Source organism: Apostichopus japonicus, chromosome 18 (genome assembly GCF_037975245.1).
Source record: "Apostichopus japonicus isolate 1M-3 chromosome 18, ASM3797524v1, whole genome shotgun sequence".
Lineage (NCBI taxonomy): Eukaryota > Metazoa > Echinodermata > Holothuroidea > Aspidochirotida > Stichopodidae > Apostichopus > Apostichopus japonicus.
The window spans coordinates 2,089,496-2,116,792 of record NC_092578.1 but is presented as its reverse complement, the minus strand read 5'-3'; the positions used below and the strand labels follow the sequence as shown (position 1 = coordinate 2,116,792).

Sequence of the window (27,297 nt, the reverse complement as noted above, 5' to 3'; positions counted from 1 at the left end):
AAACAACAGATATGCCAAGAGAACCCAAACCAGAAAAGGATCATCAGAAAAGAAGTATTTTGTCATCGGATTATATCTAATTGTCGCTCCAGTATGCCCTTTCTGGAGTGCCTTGAGAAACCGCCCTACCCCCCAAACATTTTAGAGATTTGTCCAGGTTCCTTCTAATAGGTTGTAATCATTTTAAATCTATTCATGTCGGAGGCTGTGTCCACTTTAAGAACACTAGTCTAAATGATGTGAGGTAACCAGTTTGCAAAACAGTAAAGTTTACTTATAGCCATATTAGGCCTAATGAACGAATGTTATCTGTTTGCTACAGTATGTTGAATTATTACCAGATGTTGTGGATTCTGAACATGTTTATGAAACTAAAGATAAGCTTGAGATATTTGCACCAAATGACAGTTAATTATATTAATTAATTCAGCAATTTGTTTCTTCCAAAACTGGTATCTCAAAATGCTGAACCAATTTACCATTCTCTAGAAATGAACAAAAATATAAAAGAAAGAAAACCTCATAAGGTTGCACTGTTCTGAGAGTTATAGTTTACAAATAAAATTAAAAATGTAACAAAATCATTGCAGAAAGCTTCTTGAAAAACTGTTCCAATCATTGAAAAAATTATTTAAAGTATTACGAGAAATAAGAAGAAAAAAACGCTGATATACTCACAGTGGAAATATTGATAGTTGAGCCAAACAGATGAAGACAAGAGAGAAGAAAGCACAGATCATGTAAGCACTGAACATAACATCCCTCTCCATGGAATACTGAAGGTAAAACAACAACAAGAAAAGATAATCATGATTATATGTACACTACACCACAAAATCCATGGGGCTGTAAAGAGAATATGAGCTGGGGATCAGGCTTTTGTTAACCCACTGGGAGGGTAGGCTATATAAATATTTATCCATAAGTTTGGGTACATTCACAGAGGAATATCCATGACGAAAAAAACCAAGAAATCTCTACTATATTTGACACTACCCCAATATCATATTTGACACTACCCCAATATCCATGATGGTATGACATTAACAGGTATCTATTAGAATGGGAAGTACTATTGGGCAGACATTCAGTAAAATGTTCTGTATAAATTCAGAGATCTTGAATGCATTCACAATGAAGACCTTCTACATGCAGGATGACGGTAAAACAATATAATATTTAAAATATGATAAACTGAAACCCTTTCTAACATATGACTAGCCACCCAATATTCTCTGCTTTCTTTTCCATTTTCCAGACTGCATGGTAACCACGGGCTTTATTTGCCTTAGATTATGACAAGCACCCCCCTCAATCTCTAAGCTATACGTTAAGGCCTCATCCTCCCCATACCCCACCTCTTTCCCCTACCTCTATCTCCCCATACCCCCACCTCTACCTCCCACAAACCCACCTCTACCACCCACTAACCCACCTATCTCCCACTAACCCACCTCTACCTCCTCACTCTCCCTGAACCTAGATCTTGTTCATAGCTTATCCTACAAGCACTACAAATGACCTCAACTAACCTCTAACATTTTATTATTACATGATTATGTTAAAACTATTAATGAAATGCTGAATCTGCCCAGTTGTCAATCCCACTGACTTAATTGAACCTGAAAGAATTATTCTTCTAAACAGTCAAGTTGAGCTGAGGAGAATTTTCCTTCTTACTGTCCTTTCCTCTCTGACAAATGTTTATTAACATTCCTGAGAGTGAAACTTAAGAATCGTTTTATCCTTGAAGACTAAACAGCTGGCCACGTTATCAAATTCTGTTAAGCTAAACAACAAGGCATGTCTAAGATTAGCCAGGTAACTGTCCTTTTTTTCGTGACAAAGCAAAGTAAATGAATGAAATTTGATCGTCTAGATTTTCATGGATTTTGGTCTTTTTCCTTCTCAGAAGGACCCAGACACTTTCCAAATATTTCTGATGGGAGGAATGTCATTCAGAAAACTCATAATTACACCTCAAGAAACGAGGAACAAATTTGCCACAAATGAGGATGATAATAAACAGTGCTTGAGGGGGCGTCAAAGCCACCTGAAAACTAATTTTTACTTTGTAAGAGATCTTTTTTGAATATCAAACAGTTTCTTTCAAAATCCTTGCAGGATATTTTATATCATCATTACTGTAAGGCAAGACACTGAAGTGTTAGAGAATGACGTTGGCTGCATGATGAAACGATAACAATCTCCAGGGTGATTGACTTCGTAAAATTTAACTCCACACAAAGATTAGCAGAGATGAAAAATGAGACCCATTTGTTAAGGAGGGAGAGGATGAGGTAATTCTTTACGAGAAGAGGACTAAAATTAGCCTCTGCTAAAGATAAAATTATAGCATCGACGACGACGTTAAAAGGGGAAGAGGAGATAGATAAATTGATTTTAGAAATATGAGTTAAATGAGGGAAAGCGTGAAAAAATAACTAAGATGGGTAAAGCGTAAACATTATTTAAACTGTAGGTTTTACGTGACTTGGAGAGTCACAATGCTACCACTATTAACGCAATGAAGAACCTGCTGTATGTAAATCAGATATCTACGTTGTTTGTTTCAAAGCTACAGATGTCAATATCACCAATTTTACATTAATTGCGGAACTTTTCAGAAAAGGTTTATCTTTCCTAACTAATGGGTTTGTGATTTTTCAAAACATGGTGTGAATAAAGGGTACAAAACCAAAGTGTAATGGATTCATGATGTTAGCTGAATTGTTCTAATGTAGTGTCCAAATGGTTTTCTCAAGATTATTTTGAACCAACCAAATATTGCATTACTGCTCATTTAATACCCAAATGATCAGTGTTGAGTAAGAATGAAATTCTTGTTTGTTTAATAATAAAGTGAAAACATATCTACATGAGTCCGGCTTCTGTTTAACATTTTCCATGCTACTGCAGTCTGTTATAGCATAAACAGAGAAGCTATCCACATGCTTAGACATTTGTTGTTGTTGTTTTTCATTTGAAATATGATTTCATCGACTTAGCAAGAATCTAACTTTTGAGTTACGTTTCTTGAAATATAAGTTAAGATTTTGAATTTTAACAGCTGCTGGTACTTGACCCACTCCACAAACATTAGTACGCTAACTTATAATGGGCAAGCCATATTCACTATTCCAGATATCATGATCACAAGGTATTCAGGTTATTTACTTATTTTTGACCCGAAATGACCTGTGACCTCCACCTTCGACCTCCACCAAAACTGAACACTTTGTTATAAGGCCAATCCGTGATACCTGTACAAACTTCCTCCTTGTTCAAAATAAAAAGTGTTTCAGATATTAACATTCTGATCTTTGCTGATCTTTGACCTTTGACTGCAACCTGTGACCTTGAAATGATCATTATGGACAAGCCACATACAAGCAGGACATTTGTCAATGTTTCTCTTCTTGGGATATCAGGTTTACAAGTTAGGGCAATGGGATTTAAGATTATATGCAAACAATGCCTGAAAACCCTTTGTTTTTCCCCATTTTTTTGTTAGGTAATTATACTTTTAGTTAATTAGTTTCTATTTGCATTTGTATTTTACTTTCTCTAGACTTGCAGTCTATGCCTAATCTTGTAGGTAATTCAGCACCACACAGACTAATGATTTTCAGAAGTTACTTTGCTATTTATTTTTTTATTTAAGTTTAGGAGACTTGATCTGCAGAATGATCAAAATCCCCCAAAGTAACCTCCTTAAAGGTAGAATCAAGCAAAGTCCTTGAAGATGGTAAAGTCCAAACCTTTGCCTCCAGATCTCGCTTGCGGAATGTTAGAGTGAGTCTCTTGACGTGCTCTGAGCGAAGCCTGTCGATGCTGCGGGCATCAATGGCACGTCCGAGGAAGTCATTAACCTCCTCTTCTGGGTCCCTTCGTTCAGTCGCTTGTCTGTCCAAACCGAGCCTGACGAGATAACGAAACAAGAATTTATTTTCCCATTTGAGAGAAACTCGATAACTGTTTTTACTGTATTCATCAGTTGTATGAGACACAATACAGTACATGTTTCAAAGTGATACCGAGGACAATAACATTGCTTCAGAGAAATATATTCACGGCATACGATATTTCTTCTTGGCGGGATGGGAGAACAACAACTCTGAAAATACTATCGTTCTGACAAATTATTCTGTTTCACAACTGCATGTGTAAATACGGTCGACCATGACTAAGACAAGAATTCAGCGAAAAATGTCACAAATCTGGCGTTGAAATTTCTCGTCAGGCACACCAGGGAATACTACCTCATCATGGAAATATGAGAGCAAACTATATATACAAACAGGAAGATGCAAAACGGAGGAGATTGGGGAAAAAAGAAAGAGAAGAAAATAGAAGAAACATAAAAGAAAGGCCTGACTCAAACTTGAGAGTTGTTGGAGAGGCAGAGCGTAAGGTGGCAGCAAACTATCATGATTAGCTTATAAACTATATTGAAATTATAAATAATACATGAAAATGAAATTATAAATAATATAATGAAACTAAACAAACTTAACTTTAAAAAAAAAACAAAAAAATGGTTTTATGCACTTTCATTTTTGGTGCTAGAAAGCTCAAGCTCAGGAATAAATTCTGTATTTTGAAATCCTTCCAATTCAGTAGAATGATACTTTCTTATCTTGAATTCTCTTTTGGGAATGCAACTCTACTCCGATAAACTTTTGTAGAATGTATTTTTCTCGAACCTTCAACGCATAAAGAAACAAGCACAAAGGGAGAGAGAGACATTGTGTCAGACGTACTCACCAAGGAGATAACTTTTAACATTCACATACACCTCATCCCCCCTTTTTCCCTTTTTTTTTAGAGAGTTACAGAAAAAGGTCTCTTTAAAACAAATCTATTCACTCTGCACTTAAATTTGACTGAGGAGGAGTGCACATCTGTTTATAAGTGCCGCTGAAAAGACAACAAAGCCATCTCTCAAAGTTTGGGAGGGGAGGCCTTGTGTTTGTAAGAGGACGCCGTTAGAATCTATTGCCAACCATCCAGTCCGGACAAGGACTTGAATCGTGAGCGCAAACATTCTGATATCAATCTTGACAGCACAGGCAGGTGTCTCCTTCTTCAAAATGGATGATTTTATTTGTGTAAAACGAGGAGATGTCCAGGTCCTCATCGGACATGACTATTGGAGGTTTATTTTTGGTCTCTGATCGAGGAGAAATTTTAAAATCCAACGGATAATTCGAGAGCACTAGCTTGAGGTAGCGAGTTCTCTGGAAATGACTAAACAATGATGGAAAAGAAAATACATCTCAAGTATGTTGATTAGGAGGTTGGATTCGGGAGGAGGAGGAGAAACGGAGATGATGTTGTAAGCTCGGAATAATCATCTTGGGATGGTTAGTCATCAGCCATGGTTCCAGCTCACATAACATTCATTGCCTCCAGATATCGATTGGCTGTGAAAATTTTGTCTTCCCAGATGTAAAAAAAAGAACGAAATTATAACAAAAAAAAATCATAAATATTGGATGAAATGGAAAGAAAGAAGGAAAAAAGAGGAAAATAATATTCCCATTTTCTGTCATGTAAAACATTTACTTCAACCATGATATTTTTAATCTAACAATATAATTCCCGCTAAGAAATATCATAATTTTAACGTTCAATTTGTATGAAAGAGTAACACCAAAGAAAATAATCTAAATATGACATCACCATGCCAGTAGCAACTGACCTTTTTTTTTTGGAGGGGGGGGGGGGAGGGGGTAGGAGAACGTGGTTCTACTATCATTGCTTGTTTATTTCCATTGATACAGGTGACCATTCTTCATCAGCATATGCTTACTTGTTTTCCAGGTTAGCTGCACCCCTAGCGCCACCGTCATAATGACCCATCATACGCATGCTCTTATTAGACTTGGAGGACTTGTTTAGCATTTCAGAGAACGGCTTCTCAGCACCCCAACTGTCAATTGCTAAGGATGAAGGAGGCCCTCTATTGGTTTGCCCGTTGGAGGACTGCAAGGGTGAGTTGCTTACTGATGGTCTCTAAAAAGGAAAACAAAAAGAACAGATAAAAGATAAATAGAAACAAGAATAAATAGTTATTTACACAGCTGACAATGTTTTGATGTGGTTTCTTCAGCACTTGGATGTGCTGCGTTTTATATAGAGGGCTCCTCTGGAAAGCAGTGCTTCTGCACTGAGCAGGACTACCCTCATTAAAGATGACAATAATATTAATTTTAAAAAAATATTATTATTCACACAATCAAATGTCAGCTTTGAGCAAAGTTATTGTCCGGATCAGAGAACCCGTTGCAAGGTTCCGCAGACAAAACAGAAGTTTATATCTACTACTTTATATCATGAAGATTTTGTACAGAACTTCCTTATTCTCATAAATGTCATTTTAAGAATGTGGAAACGATCTCGACTATTGTTGTCTAAATATGGAAGTTGTGTGAGGAGACAGGTAAGTGGAAAGCTGGATTAAACTTTAAAATGTTTATTTCTCCCCAGAACTACTTAAAGAATGATAACGATGATATAATTATTCATAATGTGTCACTGTAAGTTTGCAGTACAATATCTCTTGTTAAGCTTTAAGGGAATTTAAATTTATTTTCACTCCACAATAACTTGGGAAACCTCAAAAGGTTGAATTAGTGGAACAGTTATCTGCCCTTCTAACCACGTTTTCTTTCTTCACATTTTTAAAGGTAGTCTGCATGGGCCCCAAAATTATAGCACGCTATAATTGCTGGAAGTTTTCAAAAATTACTTTCCTGGAGGTCTCTACTCTCCAAATTGTTCTCAGACATTTTTAAGGAAGACACAAGATGACTAAATGTCCCAGTGATAAAAATTTCCTTGAAGATTGTAATAAGAACAGTTCAAGAAATTTGACCAAAGGTGACCATATTTGAATATCTAGCATATTTGGGGTCAATAAAGCATACTTTAAAATACCCCTTTTATACATTGTTGGACAGCTCTAGTCATCTGTGAACTTGTGATGACATTTAGCAGTATTCCCTTGCTGCGCAGTTAAATTTTGATCTTACCACATTTCTGGTTTCTGTCTGACGAATTGTGACAACTGTTTGCTCTAATAAAATATACACCCACAGTGGACTCTCAAATAATTAAACCAAAGGATACTTTTTCTTGCCGACAATTTTTTTAAACCTTTGGAAAAAAAAGCAATTTCCAGGATTCCCAGCAAAAAAAAAAAAAAAAAAACGGAATTGTTTCCAACAAACGGTTTTTTGCTTGATTTATTCCCGTCAATTCTAATCTGATCGAAACAGATCGTAATCAAACCTACAAAAGGATACACGAAAGAAACCATTTAATAGTTATATATCATCTCTACACACTATGTTATCCTTTGATGAAATATTTCCAGGAACAACATCTGGATTTAAAAAAAAAAGTTATACATCCTGTTGTTGGAGTGCCAAGACTTTGAAACTACTACCTCCTCTTACAGCAAAGATAAGACTGTCAAAAAGGAACACGGATGCCTCAAGACACATCACAAAAAGAACCAAAAAACAAACCAAAAAAATTGAGTAGTTAGACATTTCATAAAAATAAGCTGTTTTTTATTTGATCAACCGTATTTAATCTAGTGAGTGGTTTCATCTAATATATTTGGTACTGGAGGAGGAGGGCCAGCTTTTGATATTAAACAATGTATCCTAGATTCAACCAAGCATGAATGTGGCCGCAGGGCAATACAAACAGGCCAACTGATAAATATCGCACTGGAGAAACAATTTAAACGCAAACTGCTGGAAAATATGCCACATGAAGGGACTAGTTAATTAAATCAGAGACTATCCGAAAGAAATAGTTATGAAAAGAAAGGAAGGAGATCTATAGGAGATTGCCCTGTGCTATGGTATTGTGTGTACAAACAGAGAAAGGGAACATAGTGGGGCTGGGGCAGGGGAGGGGGGAATTATGGCTTTCAACTAAGCAATTTTTACAATATTTATAGATACATGACGGTCAAACCAGTCAACCTGAAAGATAACTTAAGTAACAGCAGCGTCTAATTAATGGTGTTTATTCAATTCTGATCAATTGATTTTTTAAATCAGTGTTACTCTTATGAAAACTCAAATGAACACAATTCTTTTTTGTTCACTTGAAGGAAAGTTGAACAGCATAGGCTGGAGAGTTGCTGCTTTGTTATGTACTAAAACATGAAGAGAAGCCTGACATTTCATTGCTCTCCTTCTGAAGGAAAGAACGTACCCTGCCTAAGGGGCTGTTGAGTGTGCGTGAACAAACAGCAGTATACACAATCCATGATTTCATTCAAATCATCAAAATGAAATGTTAGATTACTGGAATAGATGATACAGGTCTCCTCCTTGGTTGTCACCAATCCTGGCTAAATCACATTAGTGATTGTTACATGGTCTTTAGGCACCGCATCAAACAGATAAGCTACAGCAGCAAAAACCTGCTCAGCTAAGATATATCAATATAGGGGTTATCCCCTCTGGCAACTTTTTTTTTTTTTTTTGCTATCTTTTATTCAAATTTTGAATTCAATGTGCAGTTTTGTTTTTCCATTTTGGTAAATAAACAATAGCTTTTTCTTAAATAGCGACCATAATTGTGAAAATTAAAGTGATCGATTAGTAAAGTATATTACATTAATACAATTTCAAAATATATAAATAAACATTCCCACGAAGCAGATAATAAAGGTATAACTGAATTGGGACTCTGACAAATTGCTGTGCCTATTATTTGAGACTGTGAGTGCAGCTTGGCTGCTGGAGGCTGCAGCCCCCTCAGTATCCTACTTTTGATATGGTAAAACAATTTCATGGCTATATATAGTGTAGTTACTGTAAAGTCAACCATGAGATGAAGTAACTCAATCGGCTATTAAAGGGCATAGATAGGAAGGAATTTATACCAGGGTGCAGGTAACAACATGCTACCAAATAATAGGTCAGGGTAGGAGGAGTCAACCAAGGCAAAAAGTGTTCAAATTAAAATTCCAACAAAGAGGGTGGCTCATGAATCTTAAGCAACCAACCAATAGCTGTGAGAATAGCGTACCAAGGCAAAATGTGTTCAAATTAAAATTCCAACAAAGAGGGTGGCTCATGAATCTTAAGCAACCAACCAATAGCTGTTGGAGTAGCATACTATGAATGACAATGAAGTGGAAACATAGTGACATGTCATAATGAGATTATGTACTGACAGCTTATCAAAACAAACAAGATTCATTTATGTCACTCCCAGATGGTTCACTGGCAAGGTAAAACTAATAGATTTAAGAACAGTCCTTAACATTCACCACACCACACTCACCAACAGAGGCAGATTGCTTTAACCACTCAGCTGGTATACTGATCTGATAATTTCATCTAGCTTCCTACCACAAGACATTCAAATAATCATTGCGGAAGATGAAAAAGTCAGGCATACATGTCCTAAAAGCCCACTGTTTTGAGATGCAATGACATTTCTTAGACTGTGAACTATGCCTAGAGGATCGTACAGGAGTAGCTTTGTGTATGAGGGGCAAATTAATTAACCAGAAGAAGAGAAACCGATTGAATAACTTTGTGTGAAGCTGAAAACCCATTATGGTGCGAGGCAAACATATGCTATCATCCACATTCTGTTTGGTTTGAATCATATCTGATGAGATGGAAAGAATGTGATTGGAAGATTGAATTGATCAAAAAGCAAGAAAGTTATTTTTCCCTGATAGACTAACAGTTTATGAATATCTGTTATCATTCCATGCATTGTTTGGCATTAATAGAAAGACTGTACTTTTCTTTCAAATTGAAGATATTGCTGCCTGAGTATGATTTCATTTTCCTGAGATAATGCTAGAGGGAGTAAATCTCAGTAATTTGTCTTGGGAACAGGGGTGGATAAATGCCTCATGTCTAAGCCAGAAAAGATTTCCTTTATTCATGATAAAGAGCCAGACATCTGGCATTTATGGAAAAGTGACCTACATAAGATAGCAAGGACCAATCATCATGTTACAAGACCAGAAGAGTTTAATAGATCCCAGTCTTTGTCAGGAGTCAGAGCATTTGTACTACTCAATTGTCACTAAATACTGAACTGACAGTAAACAATACCCTTTATGTGCAATTCACTAGGGGAGGGGGGAGAGGGGAGGGGGAGAGGGGAGGGGGGAGAGGGAGGGGGAGAGGGGAGGGGGGAGAGGGAGAGGGGAGAGGGGAGGGGGAGGGGGAGGGGGGAGAGGGGGAGGCACTTTCACCAAGCTTTAACACTCGTGGATTCCCGTTCCCACAACCTTGCATTGATTAAAATTTCCCAGGAAAAGTGAGGGCGCACTCAACGACCAATTTTCTTGGCAGAAGCGAAGGCAAGTCTGGGTATGCTTAGTGTAGAGTCTTGAACAAAGAGTATATAGATAACATTACCAAGATTATCACCGTGAGAAATCAAAGAGTCAGGTTCACCGGCCAATTTTTTCCGATATTGCAACCAAATATTGGCCATAAACAGCAGACTTGATTCCGTTGCTATAATTTCAGTTCTTGTACCTACCTAAGACTAAAGTGATTCAGTTTTAGCTTTCATCTGAGTAATGTAGATTCTTTCCCTGCCTGTCTCAACTAGATACCTCATGATACATCTTGGTCCTTTGTTACTCTTCCTCTGTGTTTCTGATTCACTTCTTAATTTGCTTCCACTTTTCCTACATTGAGGGAGGGTGGAAGGGGGCAGGGGGGGAGGGGATGTTAATTGCAGGCCGAGAAAGGGTGGAGTGAAGAAAGTATTTTTTATCTAGCAATTTTTTTCTACATATGTTCAGTTACATGTATTGAGAAAGTGATGGCAGATTTAGCACGCAGCCATACTTTAATTATGTACTTCTTGAAAAAAACAATTCGCATTAACAGACTTGGATTGCTAGAAACCCTATACTTTCAAGTCTTTGGTGTTTTCACTCTCCACTATGTTTCGACAAACAACTTTGATTAATCAATGGAGAATTGGTAATTCTCCTGAAAAAAATTGTGATAATTAAACAGAAAAAGATAAAAACCAAAAAGAGAGATGAATCCCCCCCCCCCCCCAAAAAAAATGGGGAAAAAATGATGAATTAACTTCTTATGCACTACATTACATAAATCATTTTCAAGGTACTTTAAGTCTTGAAGTAATCTTGAAAAAAAATCTAGAAAACATGAAAAATCTTCGCCAGAAAACTGTTTCATTTGATCACAATTTACATCCTACTGTATAAAGTCTCTTTTCTTCTTTTTTTTCCTTTTTTTAGCGAAAAGCTTTAATAAACGTAGAAAGATGAAACAAGACAAATGGGGAAGTGACAACCGCACTGAGTATTGAAGTAGAGAGCGTGATCAATGACAAACTAATAATGAAAAGATGAAAACAAAAAACAATAAAAACCATCAAATATGGAGATAAAGAGATATTTATAAAGGTCAGATGAAACTTGAGTACTAATTGAGGTTTTGTAGGTTTTGTTATATTACAAAATAACGTCTCGGCTTTATACTAAACTTTGCAGTTGAAGTAAAAGGTAAAAAACCTTTATTAAAATATTATATATATATTAAAATATGGAAATATAACTTGCGAAAGTCACATCATTTTCCACTGGCGAATGAATTATGCAGTCAAATAGAAAGTTGTCAAGTCCATGCACTCACTCGATGTGTCATGATATGTTTTACATTAAGCTACCTCCTAAAAGGTATATCACTAACAACGAAGGATAAGAAACTAATCGGGTTTGTTTTATAAACTGGATCTGCATTAATGCGTGGCACCTATTCATCCCAGGAATGAGATAATTAAGAGGTTTTTAATCCCTTTTAACTTTATACAAGCCTTTATAGCCTTTTTTTTTTTTTCCTCCAACTTTTGGACATTAAGCCCACAAATATATCAAGGACAATTTATAGAATGCATGTGTCCATTAAAATTTGAGAGTTTAGGGGTAAGTTATATCTGATGAAAAGACACTTTGCTTGTCTTTCTGAAACTGATGCTTTTCAACCAAAATGATATTTACCTAGGTATACTCAAAATTTGACTCAACCACGAAGCAATACAACCATTCATGAACACCGTAGCAAAGTCCATTCTCGATCCCACGTACAGTTTATCCATTCTGCATATTACATAACTTCTAAATTACATATATCAAAATTTGAAGTATTGTATAAATTTATACACATTTTAACGTCATACCACTTTAAATATCACAGTTCTGAATGAGCCTCAAGTTTTTTGGGTAAAAATTTTGAAACTGATAAATAAAAAATTCTCAAAAGTCCTTTTGCGGAGGCTTTTAAGAGGACAAACCTCTCCTGTCCATGCAAGTGTGCGTTAATACTAATGGATCATATTTCAGGTCTGACCTTAAAAAAGAGTTAAATCTGTACATTCGTCTGACGGTATTAACTTTTACTATGTGACAAATCTCTGTATTTCTGGCACGCTTGGGGGCATCCCAGTATGATAAAATTTGAATCCAATGCGGGCTCTCTATTAGTCATTTAACATGCAAGCATGAGCCTGAATACTATTTTTGGATTTAAGAAGTAGAATTTGATACTTTCTACTTCAATATTTGAGGAGGTTCTCTTCATAAAATTCAGGGAGTAGCCAGCATTCTGTTTTCTGTTCCACAATGACAGTACCCATATGGAAAGTGAAATTGTGGTTTTTATATAGCAATAAGAAAGTTGCCTGAAACCTTCAGGGTTTTCAATGATTGGCTCTACCTCGAGAATAAAACAAAAAAGTGAAGAGATTCTAACAACATATGGGGAGTATTTATTAAAGTAACTTGCCAGTCAATGAAATCAAAAGCCACTCGAAAAAAAACCCAGGAATTTCAGAACAAATTCTATCACGATATTTTTTTCCAGAGCTTGATATATATATATGCAAGAGCAATTAGAACATCTGAGATTTGCATCAGAAAGTTAAACAAACTTTTTGATGCATACATAACCTTAGACAATATCCTGTACTCTTGAGGCCATAACCTAGTTGTTCTTTGCATGAACGTTCATGACACAATTAACCATATTATGACACAATTAACCATATTTATGACATAATTATCATGTTTATGATACAATTATCATCTTTATGATACAATTATCATATTTATGGTACAATTATCATATTTATGACACAAATATTATATTTATCAATTATCAATATATATATATGACACAATTTTTTAACATACCACACCCCTTTGTAGGATCAGCAGCTTGTCTTAAGAATAAACAGCAAAAAAAAAAAGAGTTTTTTTACCAAGATAAATTTGTTACCTAGAGCTGTATTACAGATTCTTATAATATATGCTTATCAATGACAGTGTTATTTTTGATGGGACACCAATGTACCTGTACAAGACAGGTATCTTACCATGCATCAGCTGTCATGCAATAAATCTGTTGTTTTTAACTGTCTGTAAATATCGCACCCCATGTCCATATACGTTATATCTGATATTAACTTTTGTGTCACATGACCTGATGTTTAGCAGGGGGTGTGGGAGAGTGTGTGGGGGGGGGGGAACAACACTACACGTGGAGCTACCCTCATGAAACTGCTGAATGCATACTAGAGTTTAAATGCAACCCTTCTAAATACTCTTGTAAATATGATTTTTTTTATAATTAGATCGAATTATCCTTTGATCAGTTGCACTTTAACCTACGTAGACCAATGGCCCATCATTTTAAAATTTTAACAATGCGGTTAAAAAACTCTCCACAGGGCATAAATGTTTTCAAGTTTAAACCCATGCAGCTGATAATTACTGGGACTATGATAGTTTGCCGTAAGATATCCACTTTATATTGACAGCAAAACCCGTACACTCAAAGACAGAGAGTACGATGTACTCTCCAGAACTACAGCAAAGTTAGGGCAGAAGCAGCTGTTTTATCATCTAAGATAATGATTGGTGGCAAAGAACCATACTTATCATTACAAGTATCATATTGATTTTAAGAGGAACCTTGCAGTCTATTTAAAGAGTCACTTAATTATTCTGATAAAACATGGCAACATACTTATTAACTAGTTTCTTGCCTACCTACAACAAATGCTCTAAGATGCAGAACACAGTATTTGGGGGGGGGGAGGAGGAGAGGGGGAGCATATGAAACATTGAAGGATAAGAATTTTTTTTTTTTATTAAACATTAAACTGCACACAGGTGCTATGAAGCTGATATTATTGCTGGGAAACTTAAACATCCTGGTGGGTGGGACGGGGTGGCCTACTTGTTTGTCACAAGTATTCTTTGCACATCATTTAAAAACATCTTGAAATATTTTAGCCAAGTCTCCAAAACTGCCAAGTGATTGAAAATGGAGAATTAGATCACGTGTACTACTTTAAACTTCCTGTAAAAACTAGATGATAAAGGAAAAAACATTCATTCCCTTTGGAAGTTTCTAAAAATGGACAACATATATATAGAAAACTAACGCTGCATTATAAATTACTCACGATGATGATGATGCATATGTCTCTTCTTCGCAAACATTATGCCCTGTGGCAGACTCTTCATACAAACAGAGATAATATATACCAAGTATGACAAGTAACCTTTGATGTAGTGTTTTTGTTTTCGCTGTAAAATTCTCAAAACATTGCTCCGCAAGTGGCACCATGTTTCTTCCCTGTTAGGGGTTGTGTAGATTTTGGAAGGGTAAATCACTCTTAAAACTCCTTAACAAGTATTTTGAATAAAATTCATGTAAAATATTTATGCCTAAAATACCACCCTGATGGGATGGATGGAAGATTGCAGACATTTCCTTAATAAAGAAATTCAGGATTGCCTAAAGGTTGTTACAAGCACTGCTGAATTACCATGATGACAGACAACTATGTCAAAACAATGTAAACCTGGGATTTAGCTAAAAGATGTTAATCTGGTTATCATTTTATAAATAGTCTCTTTTATTTTTAGTAGCTTTAATACCTGAAAGTGGAAGAGTGTTGAGCTATATGAGTCATGCAGGATTTTTCACTGCATGGCAGCAATAACTTATCTAGGCTACAAAAGCATGAGTTAGCATAGCACCTGTATAACACTAACTGCCACCAATTCAACCCCCCGCACCCCAATCCACCACCCACCTCCCTTTTTTAAACTAAATCATTTTATATTCAGTGGATAAATGTTTTGCATATTATGAAGATAATAATATAAAGATAATTATCAGTTCAAAAGCCGCAATAACAGCACTAACTCTGCTTTTGCCAGACACATTCATAAATTATCAACTATACGCTAAAAAAAAATTATATTTACAGTCAAAAAAGTTACACAAACGCAAACAGGATGTGGTTTATGAACTACAAATACAGAAATAAAATTCTGACAATTTTGTCAGACTAGAATGTCTGTGAACTTCAGCCACTGGGAAATACGTTAAAGAGTGAGATATTCCTGCATGTTTCATGACACATGTTCCATTTACATAAATGGTAAATCAATACATCTATTTTGTGGACCTTATCGTTTCTAGCCTTTGCATTATCACAAGGAGCTATGTCTCTTTTTTTTTCATTCTTTTTTTCCCCTTTAATTTATCAAGAAATTGTTCCTTTAACAGAAAATTCAATGAATGAAGGAAATATAAACAATGCATAAAGTAGTGTATGCTCCATGCAGGCTTTGTTTACAGACAGACAGATGTAGCCATTAACTGGTTGCAATGTACTAAATATAGAAGATTGAATGTAGCTGAGAAAGGTTGACATTTGTATGTGACATGTCATTATAGAAAAGAATGATTCATACCAACAGGTTAGGAACAGATTTAGCAAGTTTATAATGGAATTAGAGGAATTAGACATGATCGGAGCTATTCCAGCAATCTCAAGACCATATGGTCCAAGATACTCTATTGCAGCTCAGTCCCTTTGCCTTTGCAGGCAATTTTACCGCAGTCCAGGGCCTGGAATCAATTAGGGGGCCCAGAAAAATATGGATGGGGCCAGTGATAAATGGGATGAAAGGATAGTGGGTTCTTATTTTCATAATATACTTAAAGAAATGTTAAGATTGCAAACACAGGTGCTAGCAAATTGACATAAATTTCCCCCAGGGCTTAACCTAGCTGGCTCTCAACACCCCCACTAGTGAACTTACTAAATCCAAGATTGAAAACGATGAAGTAACAAAGTCTGTCTGTAACAAGTTGTTTCACAAAACGATAGTTAGGTGATGGGTAATCACGGATTGACCTTTTCTTTAATTCATCTTTGCCCAGACACTTTCATAAGTATACATACTGAAACAGGAATAAAAACCCAAATCAGAAAAGTTTCTAAATTTCCCTCATTGTATCGTGTTTTAATCAGAGCAGAGAGTTAAAAGCATTAATGAAGTCAATGGTAGACTGATCTCTGATGGGTCATGACCTATAATGATCAAATCATCAAAGTTACTCCCAAATCCAACATGCCTAAAAATAGTTTGAAATATTTAGTTTGCATCATAAAAGGCTCCCCTTGGCATGAGTGTGTGTGTGAGTATGGGGGGGGAGGGGGGTAGTTGAGTGGGTTTTCTTTTGCATCCAGAATTACCTTAAGAGGTATACAGAGCACAACAAATATGTCAAATAATGAACATTATGAAGTTTAAAGGAAAGTAGTTGCTCAATATTAGTGAGAAAAAGGACAGAAGTTCACGACAATCCGTTGTAGAATTGGTATCAAAAGTATTTTACATCAGAAAAACATTTAATTCAATGAATTCAATGCAGTATTAGCGAAAAGGAAGTCAAAGAAACGCCACACTGAGTCGTTGCAAATCTAACCTACCTTAACACGCGTATTCTGATTGAGGGTGTAGAAAACAAAAAAAGAAAGAATTTACACACTTTTTGTATTAATATGACATGATAAAAACTTGTATCTAAATGAGGAGGGGGAAGGGGAGGGGAGGAGTTTTAGCTTATCCAAGCATATCATGACAAGCTATTATAGTATCACTTAATTAATAGACAATTAACTTTTTTTAAAACTGTCTAGAGGTCAGTGTGGATTTTTTTACTCCCTGTCGAGTTCTCACAAGTAAAAGGAGGAGGAAATCAGAGGTTGAATGTTTTCTTCATTATTTTACATCAACTTACAAAGGATGCGATACACAACCATGTACTTTAAATAACAAAATCAAATATTTCTGAATACTTCTATGAAATATTTTAAGTTGTGCATCCTATAGGACTCAAATTTTGTCCATAACTTAGCATAGTAAAACTCACCAAGACAGACAAACAGATATAAAAAGAATGACTTTAATAACTTCTGTGATTTAAAAAAACAGAAAAAAAAAAGAACAGTTGTAATTCAAAATTGAATTCTTAACTGAGACTGGTGAAAACTAATATTTTCACATCAAATTCAAGATCATGAAAAAAACCCAAAAAACTTGTGTTACATTTCTAATATTCAGTTTTGTTATTTCATTGTCTGAGACGTTTTTCCTGTCTACACTTATTCAAATGCAAAGTTGCGTAAAGCTTACTGAAACCGCAGTCTGCACGTTTTCTCTCTGTGGAGAAAATATTTGAATCTTAAGACACCCTTGAGACCTTCAGTGAAAATTGTGTTTACAAGTAATAAATTGCCCACAATAATAATTTATACAGTAAACACAGCAAAGTTAATGAAACAGAAGCCAGACAGTTTTTTCTTCTCTCTCTGTGTTAATCTTGAAATATTATTGATTTGCAAATAATTGACAAACCTCAATTTCCGTATTTAACCAAATATTTTTTTTAATTTTTTTTTTATATATTTGGCTGATTTTGTAATGATTGAAAAGATATTAACAGAGAATAATTTAGTGTTCAAATTTTGCAGTTTTTGAAGGCTCTGAGTGTTGTCTTTGTATAAATAACTCTGGTTCCTATGTACAAAAACTACTATGCATCTTTGTACTTTCATAGCAATTTGCCCTTTTTTGCATAGCGATAAATTATTCCCAGATTAATACAGATTTTGTTTTGTTTTGTTTTGGTGATCATTTGGACATTGCATGGAAAATATCAACGTTAATCAGTAAATAGAAAGACTGATAATAATAATGTGGCTCTCCAAAAATAAACACAGGGAGAATTCTGTGTTACAAACTACACGTTATTTTCACACTCTTGTTTCAGGCACTCGTAGATGAAGCAGGCAAGTGAGAAAAAAATCTTTACATCTTCCAAACCTACCAGGACCACCCTCTAACAAAGGCAGTCAAACTTGACAACTGTTACACATGCAAACAGACAAATGCAAATAATTTGTCAAATTAAAGGAAGAATTTGAAAGAAGCAGAGATTGGACAAAACATAAAAAGAAGGCACATTAGGCTTTATATTGCATATGAAGATTGCGTTTACCTATTTTATGCCCTCTAGCAAATGACGTCATTCCCAAATTAATCTTTAGGCTGTTTCCTTTAAATTTTCAAACTTACACAAACATGCCTTCAAAATAAACTTCTAAATTTAACTTACAAAAACTAATCCTTTTAACCATTTTCAAATTTGAGATCAAGGATTTCAAAGTGCTATTGTTCTGACTGTAGTACCATCAAGAGCCCCTGAGATTAATAGACTTTCTAAAGACATAAAAGGCGAACCCTCTTCATTTCCTTTGGCCTTTACGTCACAATGAACAACTTTTACCAGTTACCAATTATGACTTGAAGAAGGAGATTTTGGAAATTTCATTTGGTTTTGTTATTTATAATGGTTATAGAAAATATAAAAGTTCTGTCCATGACCCCCCTTAATGGAAACTCAAATTACCAAATGTGAACCATACAATAAATTTAGAGGCAAACTATGAAAAAAATATCAGAGGTTGTAAATTGTGATGACAACATCAACACTACAGGGGTATGAGTAGAAGAGTTAAACAGCATCACACAAAAACTTAGAGCTTTCTTGTCTTTCTTCTTCTTCTTCTTGGTTTAAGGAATTCTTCCATTATTTTCTCATCTGAAGTTTATTTCTTTATCTGTCAAGATTCATGTTAACACTTACTAATTTGCTTAATGTATTTATAACATTTATCCTACAAAAATTAATTTTAAGACAATCATCACGTTAATTCGGTTTATACTCCTGAAGCAGACAGCTAGCCTTAAAATGGGATTGCCCTGTGAGAGGATACTTATACATATGCAACAGTTGAACACTAATACATATGCAACAGTTGAACACTAATGCAGCAGTGGGACACTAATACATATGCAGAAGTAGGATAGGACACTAATACATATGCAGCAGTTGAACACTAATACATATATGCAACAGTTGAACACTAATACATATGCAACAATAGGATAGGACACTAATACATATGCAGCAGTTAAACACTAATACATATGCAGCAGTTGAACACTAATACATACGCAACAGTTGAACACTAATACATATGCAGCAATAGGATAGGATACTAATACATATGCAACAGTTGAACACTAATACATATGCAACAGTTGAACACTAATACATATATGCAACAGTTGAACACTAATACATATGCAACAATAGGATAGGACACTAATACATATGCAGCAGTTGAACACTAATACATATGCAGCAGTTGAACACTAATACATATGCAGCAGTGGGACACTAATACATATACAGCAATAGGACGCTTAACACAAAATATCCCAGTTAGGTTTAGTTGTAAGGATATATCCGATAGACAGTGCATGTCCATGAACAACAGAACATGCTTCCTACACATATCCTTCACAAAGAAGAACATATCCTATGGATATTGCTGAGTGTAAAGTGTGGATAGTTGGATGAATATCAAAATCCTTACCTCGTTTTGTTTTTCAACAATGAGATATGTATCGATATTGTGATCTCTTAAGTATGCATTGCGTTCGCCTCCGAGGCCAGGTTCCACGCTGTAGTCACCATTCAAGAACTTCAAGGTTGCCTCAGTGATGTGAACTCGCCTGTTATTAAGGACAGCATAAATCGTACATTATTAAGCCCTTAAGGTTATTTTGTGTGTGTTTTCAGATTTTGTAATTCAACGAGAAATAGCTAATATAAATAAATAAATAACAACTTCTGTAATCTTCTAAACCAAAGTTTTGGAAGTGTATCTTGTAATCTGTAGCATAAAGCAGTTCAGGAGATTGGCGACAGCATACGTGACACATGCATGAAAACATTAATTTCATCCTCATTTAATATGCAAAAAATAAAATTGGGGGCAGAAAACCCTCCTGGATATTCAAGAAAAGTTGTGAAAATCAAATAAGATATTTTTTTTGGTCATCCCTCATGGCAAATGTTCTTGAAACATATTTTTCTCCTTTTCTGAAAGAAAATATTGAGAACATACCAAGGTTAAACATACAGACTTTGAACAGTAGAAGCTTTGAAAGACTAACACTGCCCTACAAGCTCATTAATATGCAATATTGAGAAAATAACTTGGGGTTCGATTTATCATGCCATTGAGGATCGGTATAACTTTTTGCTGTGTGTATGAAATTGTTTACAACGCCAGTGTGAGCTATACGGAAGGTTCATCTAAATCAAAATCTGAGGCCATGTCAGATTTAACGACGAACACTTTAAATAGACATCTCATTCAAGTCTAGAGGGGTATTCAAATATTACGCTTGAATCGGTCAAAATTTACAAATATGCTCATAACACAGTTACCATACAAATTTATGTTGTTCACTCGGTTTGACTCCAGAACCAGTTAATTAATACAATTTTTATGAAATTATTGACCTATTTTTAACCCGCTACCAATGGGTGACACATTCAACGAACCATAGCTACTTTTGATCCTTCCTTTAAATATTTCATCGCTCCAATATCACACAGCACATTAATCACCACCCAAAACTGGGAATATGCCGGTTTAACACTGTATTAAACAATGGCTGAATTTGGAGAGGTGCAATATCACAAAATATTCAAAGTACCTACTTTTTGTCAACTTGAGGCCTTACAAGGAGAAAGACAAATTGGTCAAGTGACCAAACGTCTTTAATAGCCATCGTAGGTTTTGATTCCTTTAAGTGTAACCACATATCTATATTTGTCATTGAAAAATGTCAAGGACCCTTGACGTGCAACTTACTTGGAACCCTGGGAGTGGAAGGGACCCAGAGGTAGAAATGGAAAGGTAAAGGTTTATAAACCTTATTGGATATATTTGGTCCAGAAGGTTTAAAGTGGTCAGGTTAGGTGTGCATGTAATTATCCTCTTTTTTTGTTGTTGTTGAAAAAACAGGCTAGGAAAATAAACTGCAATTCAATTCCTTCAAAGGATGATTTCAGAACTTTAGTCTTGACAGTTATGTTTAGTCCATGATAAATCAAAACTACAGTATAAAATGTATTCCAGAGAAGCTAAATAAGGGCGGTAATGAAGAACTTAGCATGCACAGACTTTCGAATGTGTGACCTGATTAATTTATTTTGACTTCGGCTTGGAGTACAATGTTTCAGGATGCTGCTGTGTTGGATGAATCTAACCGTAATAGTAATTACCAACTTTGCGATTCGCGTTATAGTCATTGCTAACTTTGCAATCCGCGGCCCCCCTCACAATTTTGCAAGGTTGGGTAAGAGTGACTCCATAGCTTTCCCTTTCGGGAAACCAAAAATTAAAACGTGACTGCTAGTTGAAAATATATGCTAAATCTGTGGAATGATCTTTAAGGCCAAGTTGATGATGACATATGTCAGCAATACAGCTACGTACGCATGGTAGAAATGCTAATATTTTTCATTTGTTTTAATAAAGCTGATACCTCCACCAACAAGATGTTCGGTTGACTTCATATGAACAACACTGTCATCAGTCCTATACAAATTTCATATGCTTCTACCCATGTTATTTGGGGCCATAAAAGTCTCATATTTTGCCACCAAGTTTTGTATTGCATATGAGGAACTGACCTTATGATCTATATGTTAGACTAAGTAGTCCAGTCACTTTAATTGATGAGCCTGAGATGCTGAAAGGATCATTTTCTCAAAAATTATAACTTGTATACAATACACCCTAGATTGATTTAATGGATCTACAAGAATATATAGTAATTAAAATGTGGAAAAGGAACATATTCGAAGCACTCCAGTGCATGTCTCCCTGTCCCTCATCTAGCCCCTCCTAGCCCCTCCCACACCCTCCCAAAATATAACAATTTTGTAATTCTCAATTATGTAGTCATGAAAGGATTATACAGGATATAAAACCATCTCAAATTTATAACAAAATTGTCTGATTTACTCATTCTGCCGATTATCGTTACGTATCATTTATATCCCAGATTTCGAAATGGACGTAAACGACAAATTAATGCCCTATCACGAGTTAATCCCACCTCGCTAAGCTCACGAGTCAAACGCATCTGCTTCGGTTTAAATACTGCCACGTACGAGCCAGAAGCAAAAAAATTGGGAAATTTCCTCGAGTTTCTCTTGATTTAATTTTAATCACACACACACATGCACCTTGTGAGTCTTTTCTCCCCCTCGAGGATTCAATTCTAATTTAGAAATTTTGAATGCAGATTGTGGAGCCTTTGACGCAGCATCCCTTTCAATGGGTTCGGGAATGACGTGACTGTCATACAATCAGAAATTTCTTAAAACCGAAGGGAAAGAAAAAGCAGTAAAAAAAGGAGTTAAAAAGAAAATAGGAAGAAATTTTGCCCGTGCTTGAGAGGGTACGCTTAAGATAGCAGCAGTATGGTGGCTTGCTAAACCGTCTGGTTTTTAAAACTAAATTAGTTCATATTTTTGACTGTTTAGAAGTTCTTTTACCCTTCATTTCAAGGGCAAAGGTCATTCTACATATTGTACAAAATATTGTTGCAGAGAAAAGACAGACAATACAAGAATAAGAAATAAGTTGTAGAGATTTACTGAAAGTTTAAAGTATTCTTTTTGCAGCTTTTGCAGTGTTGCAATGAATGTATTTTTGGCATATTTCTAACTTTATAGCCAACATTATACATTCATGAAATTTAAATTCACCTAATTTCGGGGACACCTTGCTATGAGATCCAAATCTTTAACTGTTTGTGAGCTTTTCAAACAATAGGGTTTGTTTTTAGTGTTGATAATTGGAGATAATTTGAGAAACATGACATCATCAGTTCAGCAACCCTTTGTGTGACCTTTTCAAAATTCTGCTCTTGAATGGAAATTTGGATGTTTGACGCAACATTTCTATTTCACCCCACATTTGCATTGCTTGATTGTATAAACTTTGGGTAATAATTGCAATTATTGTGATATTTTCATGATAATTTGCAAAACCAACTAAACAGCTGGAAATCATTAAAAGATAAATAAAAGTAGGAAATCCATAGCTTGAGGTATTTACTTAGAGACCACCAACAGAAGAAATTGCGGAGGACCGATCCTGTATGTCGGAAAATCGATAAAACTTTAAAAGGAGCAAAGAACTATTTGGCTAGAAGAAAGGTTCGAACCAGGGTTTGATACAAAGCCTGTTCTTTTGCAATGGAACTGAGCTGTCTGGTAGTGGGTGGCTATTTCTTTGCTTGATGGAGGGGAGGTGGGGAGTAGGGAGGTGGGGGGTAGGGTGGCAGACAGAAGCCACAATACCTTGCATACATGGTAACCAGGGATCACATCCCAGTTTCATACGTTCCAAACCAGGAAGCAGTAGATAGGGGAATTTCAAGGGAAATGTAACTTTTTATTTCATATGTATAAAAAAAATTAGTAATTGAAAAAAATGATTGAGAACTAATTAAAATTTTGAAAGGGTAAAGAATAAAAAAAAAAAAAGGGCAAAAGTATTAAACAAATTATGTTTTCGGGAACTCAATTATTTCTGTTATGGCACGATCAAATCGAACCAACTATAAATGCATATCGAAATAAGGTTCATTGATACACTTTGATTATATCATAGATATACAGGGCAAAGAATATGCCAGTTTGGGAAGAATTTACTGAGGGGGGGGGGGGCAACTACCTAACAGTATGGAGGGTTTGGAGTTAGTGAGATTTTTGACTGAGAGGAATACAAATTGAATATTGTCATTCCTGACAGCAGTAACACACACATTTAACATATGACAAAGTTGAACATACCCTGGCATACCACCAGCTTCCATGGTGTTAGCTAACGTGACATCGTTGGACCAAACGTCAAACTGCCACTTCTTCTTTCCAAGAACACCGCAGTGAACCGAGCCGCTGTGAATGCCCACCCTCATATTCACATTGACCATGGTTACTTCACGAACCAATCTGAGGGAATGGAATAAATAAAAAAAATATAAAAAAAAACTAGTAAAATGAATATGAACAAATGTAGTAGCAATAAACCGTATATTTGCAGGCACAAGATGTTGACTGACATTTGAAGATTAATATTTTTGAATTATCTGGATATAGTCAATTGAGAATCATGGAGTATATTGGGTTCTTATCTATACCTGAAATTATGTCCCAATATGAAAATTTTTCTTAAAGCAGCAATTCTTAGGCAACTTTGGATCGATTTAACATAACTTTGGTACTTGAAGGTCACAGAGACAGTATTGCTATTAGTTTATGATGACATCGTAATTCCTAGGCTCAGGATCTGTTGTGACAGTTTGTTTAGGAGGGTACTTCAGGGTTACTACAGCCAGGGGCATCAAGAGCTGTTTCCCTCACCCACCACCACCTACCCTCCCCATTCCCCCTCACTCTCCTTCCTCTGATCCTTTCACACATTCATAAGATGGATTTTAATAGCTCGTTCATTAAGCTGCAATTTACTGCAGCAAGGAAATACTGCCACTATATTTGCTAAACTTGTGAAAGTACACCCCCCATGAGCTCTGCTCGCCGACATGACACAAGAATAAATATCCTTTTCTTTCTTCTTCTTAATATTTGTGTCCGTTTCTGTCCGATCTCTCGATCCAGAGACTTCCCCTGTGTTATAGGGTAGACTTCCTCTCCTCTCTGGGATGATTGACTAGTTTCTAAATAGACCACGTCAATGCTCATTTGAAATGTGCATCTCTTTTACTAGAATACTTGGCCTGGTTTTCTTTAAAGGGATACGAGGGGAAATAAATGTCAAGTGAAGCGGGATTTTTGCATGGACGGATAGGGTAGCCATATACTTTATATGAAGGAAAGAAGAAAAACTGATGTGACCTAGAGGAGAGGAGATCTAACTTTGAGGCATTTCCTTGCCTCTATCAACCTACATAAAATGGTACCAGATTGGAAATTGAAAAGCTCACTGTAAATACAGTAGTTCCAACAGAAATGGCCGACTTATCTTGGAGAAGTTTTTCTGCTGAATTTATAACAGATTTGTTGAAACTAGCCAAAAAATTTAGACATTGTTTTTTCTTCTTCAAATTTTGTAAATTCACAAAGAGGACATACGTCTGTGTAAATATGGACGTATGGTTATAAACCGTATGGACAGAAGACAAACGTATATCTTGCCAAAAGTAGGTCATATAGTCAAGTATAATATGCTGCTGCAATTAACCCACATCCAGTGGCGTAGGAAGGTACTTTTGAGTGGGGGGACTGAAGACTGATGGCCGGCCTGGGGGAGGGGTCTAAGGGGAGGGGGTGTCCCCCTCCCCTTTGGATTTTTTTTTTCATTTTCAGGTGGCCTCAGATGCAATTTGTTGCAATATAGCACACTTCAACACCCACTCCATTTTGTAAATAATTTTGCATTTTCACCTGGCCTTAGATGCAATTTGGTGCTCCAAATGAGATTTTTTTTCTCATTTGGAAATGAAAAAGGGGTTTTCTGACTTGCAAAGCGGGGGTCGGAATGATACTTCCGCCCCACCATATTTTTCCCTGGGGGGCTGGCACACCCCCAGCCCCCCCGGTTCCTACGCCCTTGCCCACATCCATACCATATGCCATGTAAAAACAGAGTTATTCATTTTGTTCTAAAGAGTTTGTTTGCCATCTATGTTTGCTTTCTTTTACCGAGTACTCTTTCCTAAATTTCTAATCCTGTTACTAAATTGCATCAAGTTTTCTGATAAATAGCCACATTTACCTAGCCACCTGTATCACGCTTTCAAATTTGTTCAACTTCTCCTATTGCAGATGTTTGCGATGAATGGGTCAAATTATGGTGATTATTGACATATCCTTCAAACAAAATTCCTTACTGATTTCAGAAACAGATGTTCTGACCTAATTTTTATTTACTATCATTTGGGGGAGAAAAAAATTGTTTTCCCTGATCAATAAAACTTCATGTTTAATAGTAAAAATGGGCTATTTTTTAAATTTTTTTTATGTAAGTAGAGGGAAGATATTTTTGGTCATGCATTTCTTATCAGAAGAATAATTTTTAAATTTGTTTATGAAAATTAAATAATGAAAGGCATTTTGTTGCCTTTCAGTGTCTGGTAAAAGAAACGAAGACTGATTTTTCGGGAAACGTTTCAAGTACCAGAAATATGTACACTTCAATTGTGAAGATTCCCCGTGGACATTAATTGTTCTAGATAAAGTATTAAATAGTGAATGAGGAAGGTTTGGGATACTATTGGTTACATTTTTCGAGGCAAATTGCTACAATCCCCTGCCCCCCCCCCCCCATTCTCACCCACCTCTTCTCCATATAAAGATTCTTTATTCTTTAAGTAAGAACATTTGTGATAAAATTCCCCTCACAATATTGGATTACACTGCAAAGAATGTAATTTGTAAATTTATCACATTTTTAATGTATTTATAATACTGGTTAAAAGGTTTACCTGAAATTTAAGTTGCTACATAGACTTTTTGCACTTGAAATAGAGTTCATTATGCATTTATTTAGCTAAAAACTACTGTAATTGTCAGTCAATTCTCTAACAAAAATGAATACTTTTACCTGTTTAAATTGGAAAAATGAACAATTGTAGTGATATGTACAGTTACTGTTTGTTCAATGTTCATTATTGTAGTTTGCTTTTCTTTTCTTTTTTGGCCAATTTAATCCATTTTCTCCTCAATTTAAAATTGACTACCATGAACTGCTTTAAATCTTAATTCCCATCTGTCAGGTAATAATCAACACACTTCAAACCATGATATGCTAGTAGCTAGAAGGTGACTACCAAATACATAGATCATACGCTCAGCCATAATTGGAAATCCATTAGCATTAGATTGACCTCTTTTAGAAACAGAAACTGATAAATTTGCATATAGTTAATCCTAGATGACTATTTAAATGAGCGGCACGGGCCCAGTTCATATTCAGTACTTTGACAAA

At 35.6% G+C, this 27,297-nt stretch overlaps 1 protein-coding gene and 1 long non-coding RNA gene across 10 annotated transcripts in view; one reads left to right on the top strand and one right to left on the bottom strand.

Annotated features, from left to right (window-relative positions):
- Positions 1–27,297, bottom strand: part of LOC139958504 (adenylate cyclase type 5-like) — a 151,697-nt gene that overhangs the window by 25,180 nt on the left and 99,220 nt on the right. For 3 of the 4 annotated variants that reach the window (XM_071955604.1, XM_071955605.1, XM_071955606.1), the window contains 6 exons: positions 24,144–24,302; positions 19,855–19,993; positions 16,840–16,854; positions 5,816–6,018; positions 3,762–3,921; positions 679–776 (listed from right to left, as the gene is read on the bottom strand). In XM_071955604.1, coding sequence (XP_071811705.1) covers positions 679–776; positions 3,762–3,921; positions 5,816–6,018; positions 16,840–16,854; positions 19,855–19,993; positions 24,144–24,302 — 774 coding nt within the window. The remainder of the gene's footprint in view (positions 1–678; positions 777–3,761; positions 3,922–5,815; positions 6,019–16,839; positions 16,855–19,854; positions 19,994–24,143; positions 24,303–27,297) is intronic. The other variant, XM_071955607.1, reaches the window with a different exon arrangement.
- The window catches only part of LOC139958506 (uncharacterized), a 133,421-nt gene that overhangs the window by 29,417 nt on the left and 76,707 nt on the right, over positions 1–27,297 (top strand). For 3 of the 6 annotated variants that reach the window (XR_011789813.1, XR_011789814.1, XR_011789812.1), the window contains exon 3: positions 5,827–5,996. This is a non-coding gene — a long non-coding RNA (uncharacterized lncRNA). Of the gene's footprint in view, positions 1–5,826; positions 5,997–11,281; positions 11,811–18,182; positions 19,846–25,077; positions 25,093–27,297 lie in introns of those variants that run through there. The other 3 variants (XR_011789815.1, XR_011789810.1, XR_011789811.1) reach the window with 3 other exon arrangements.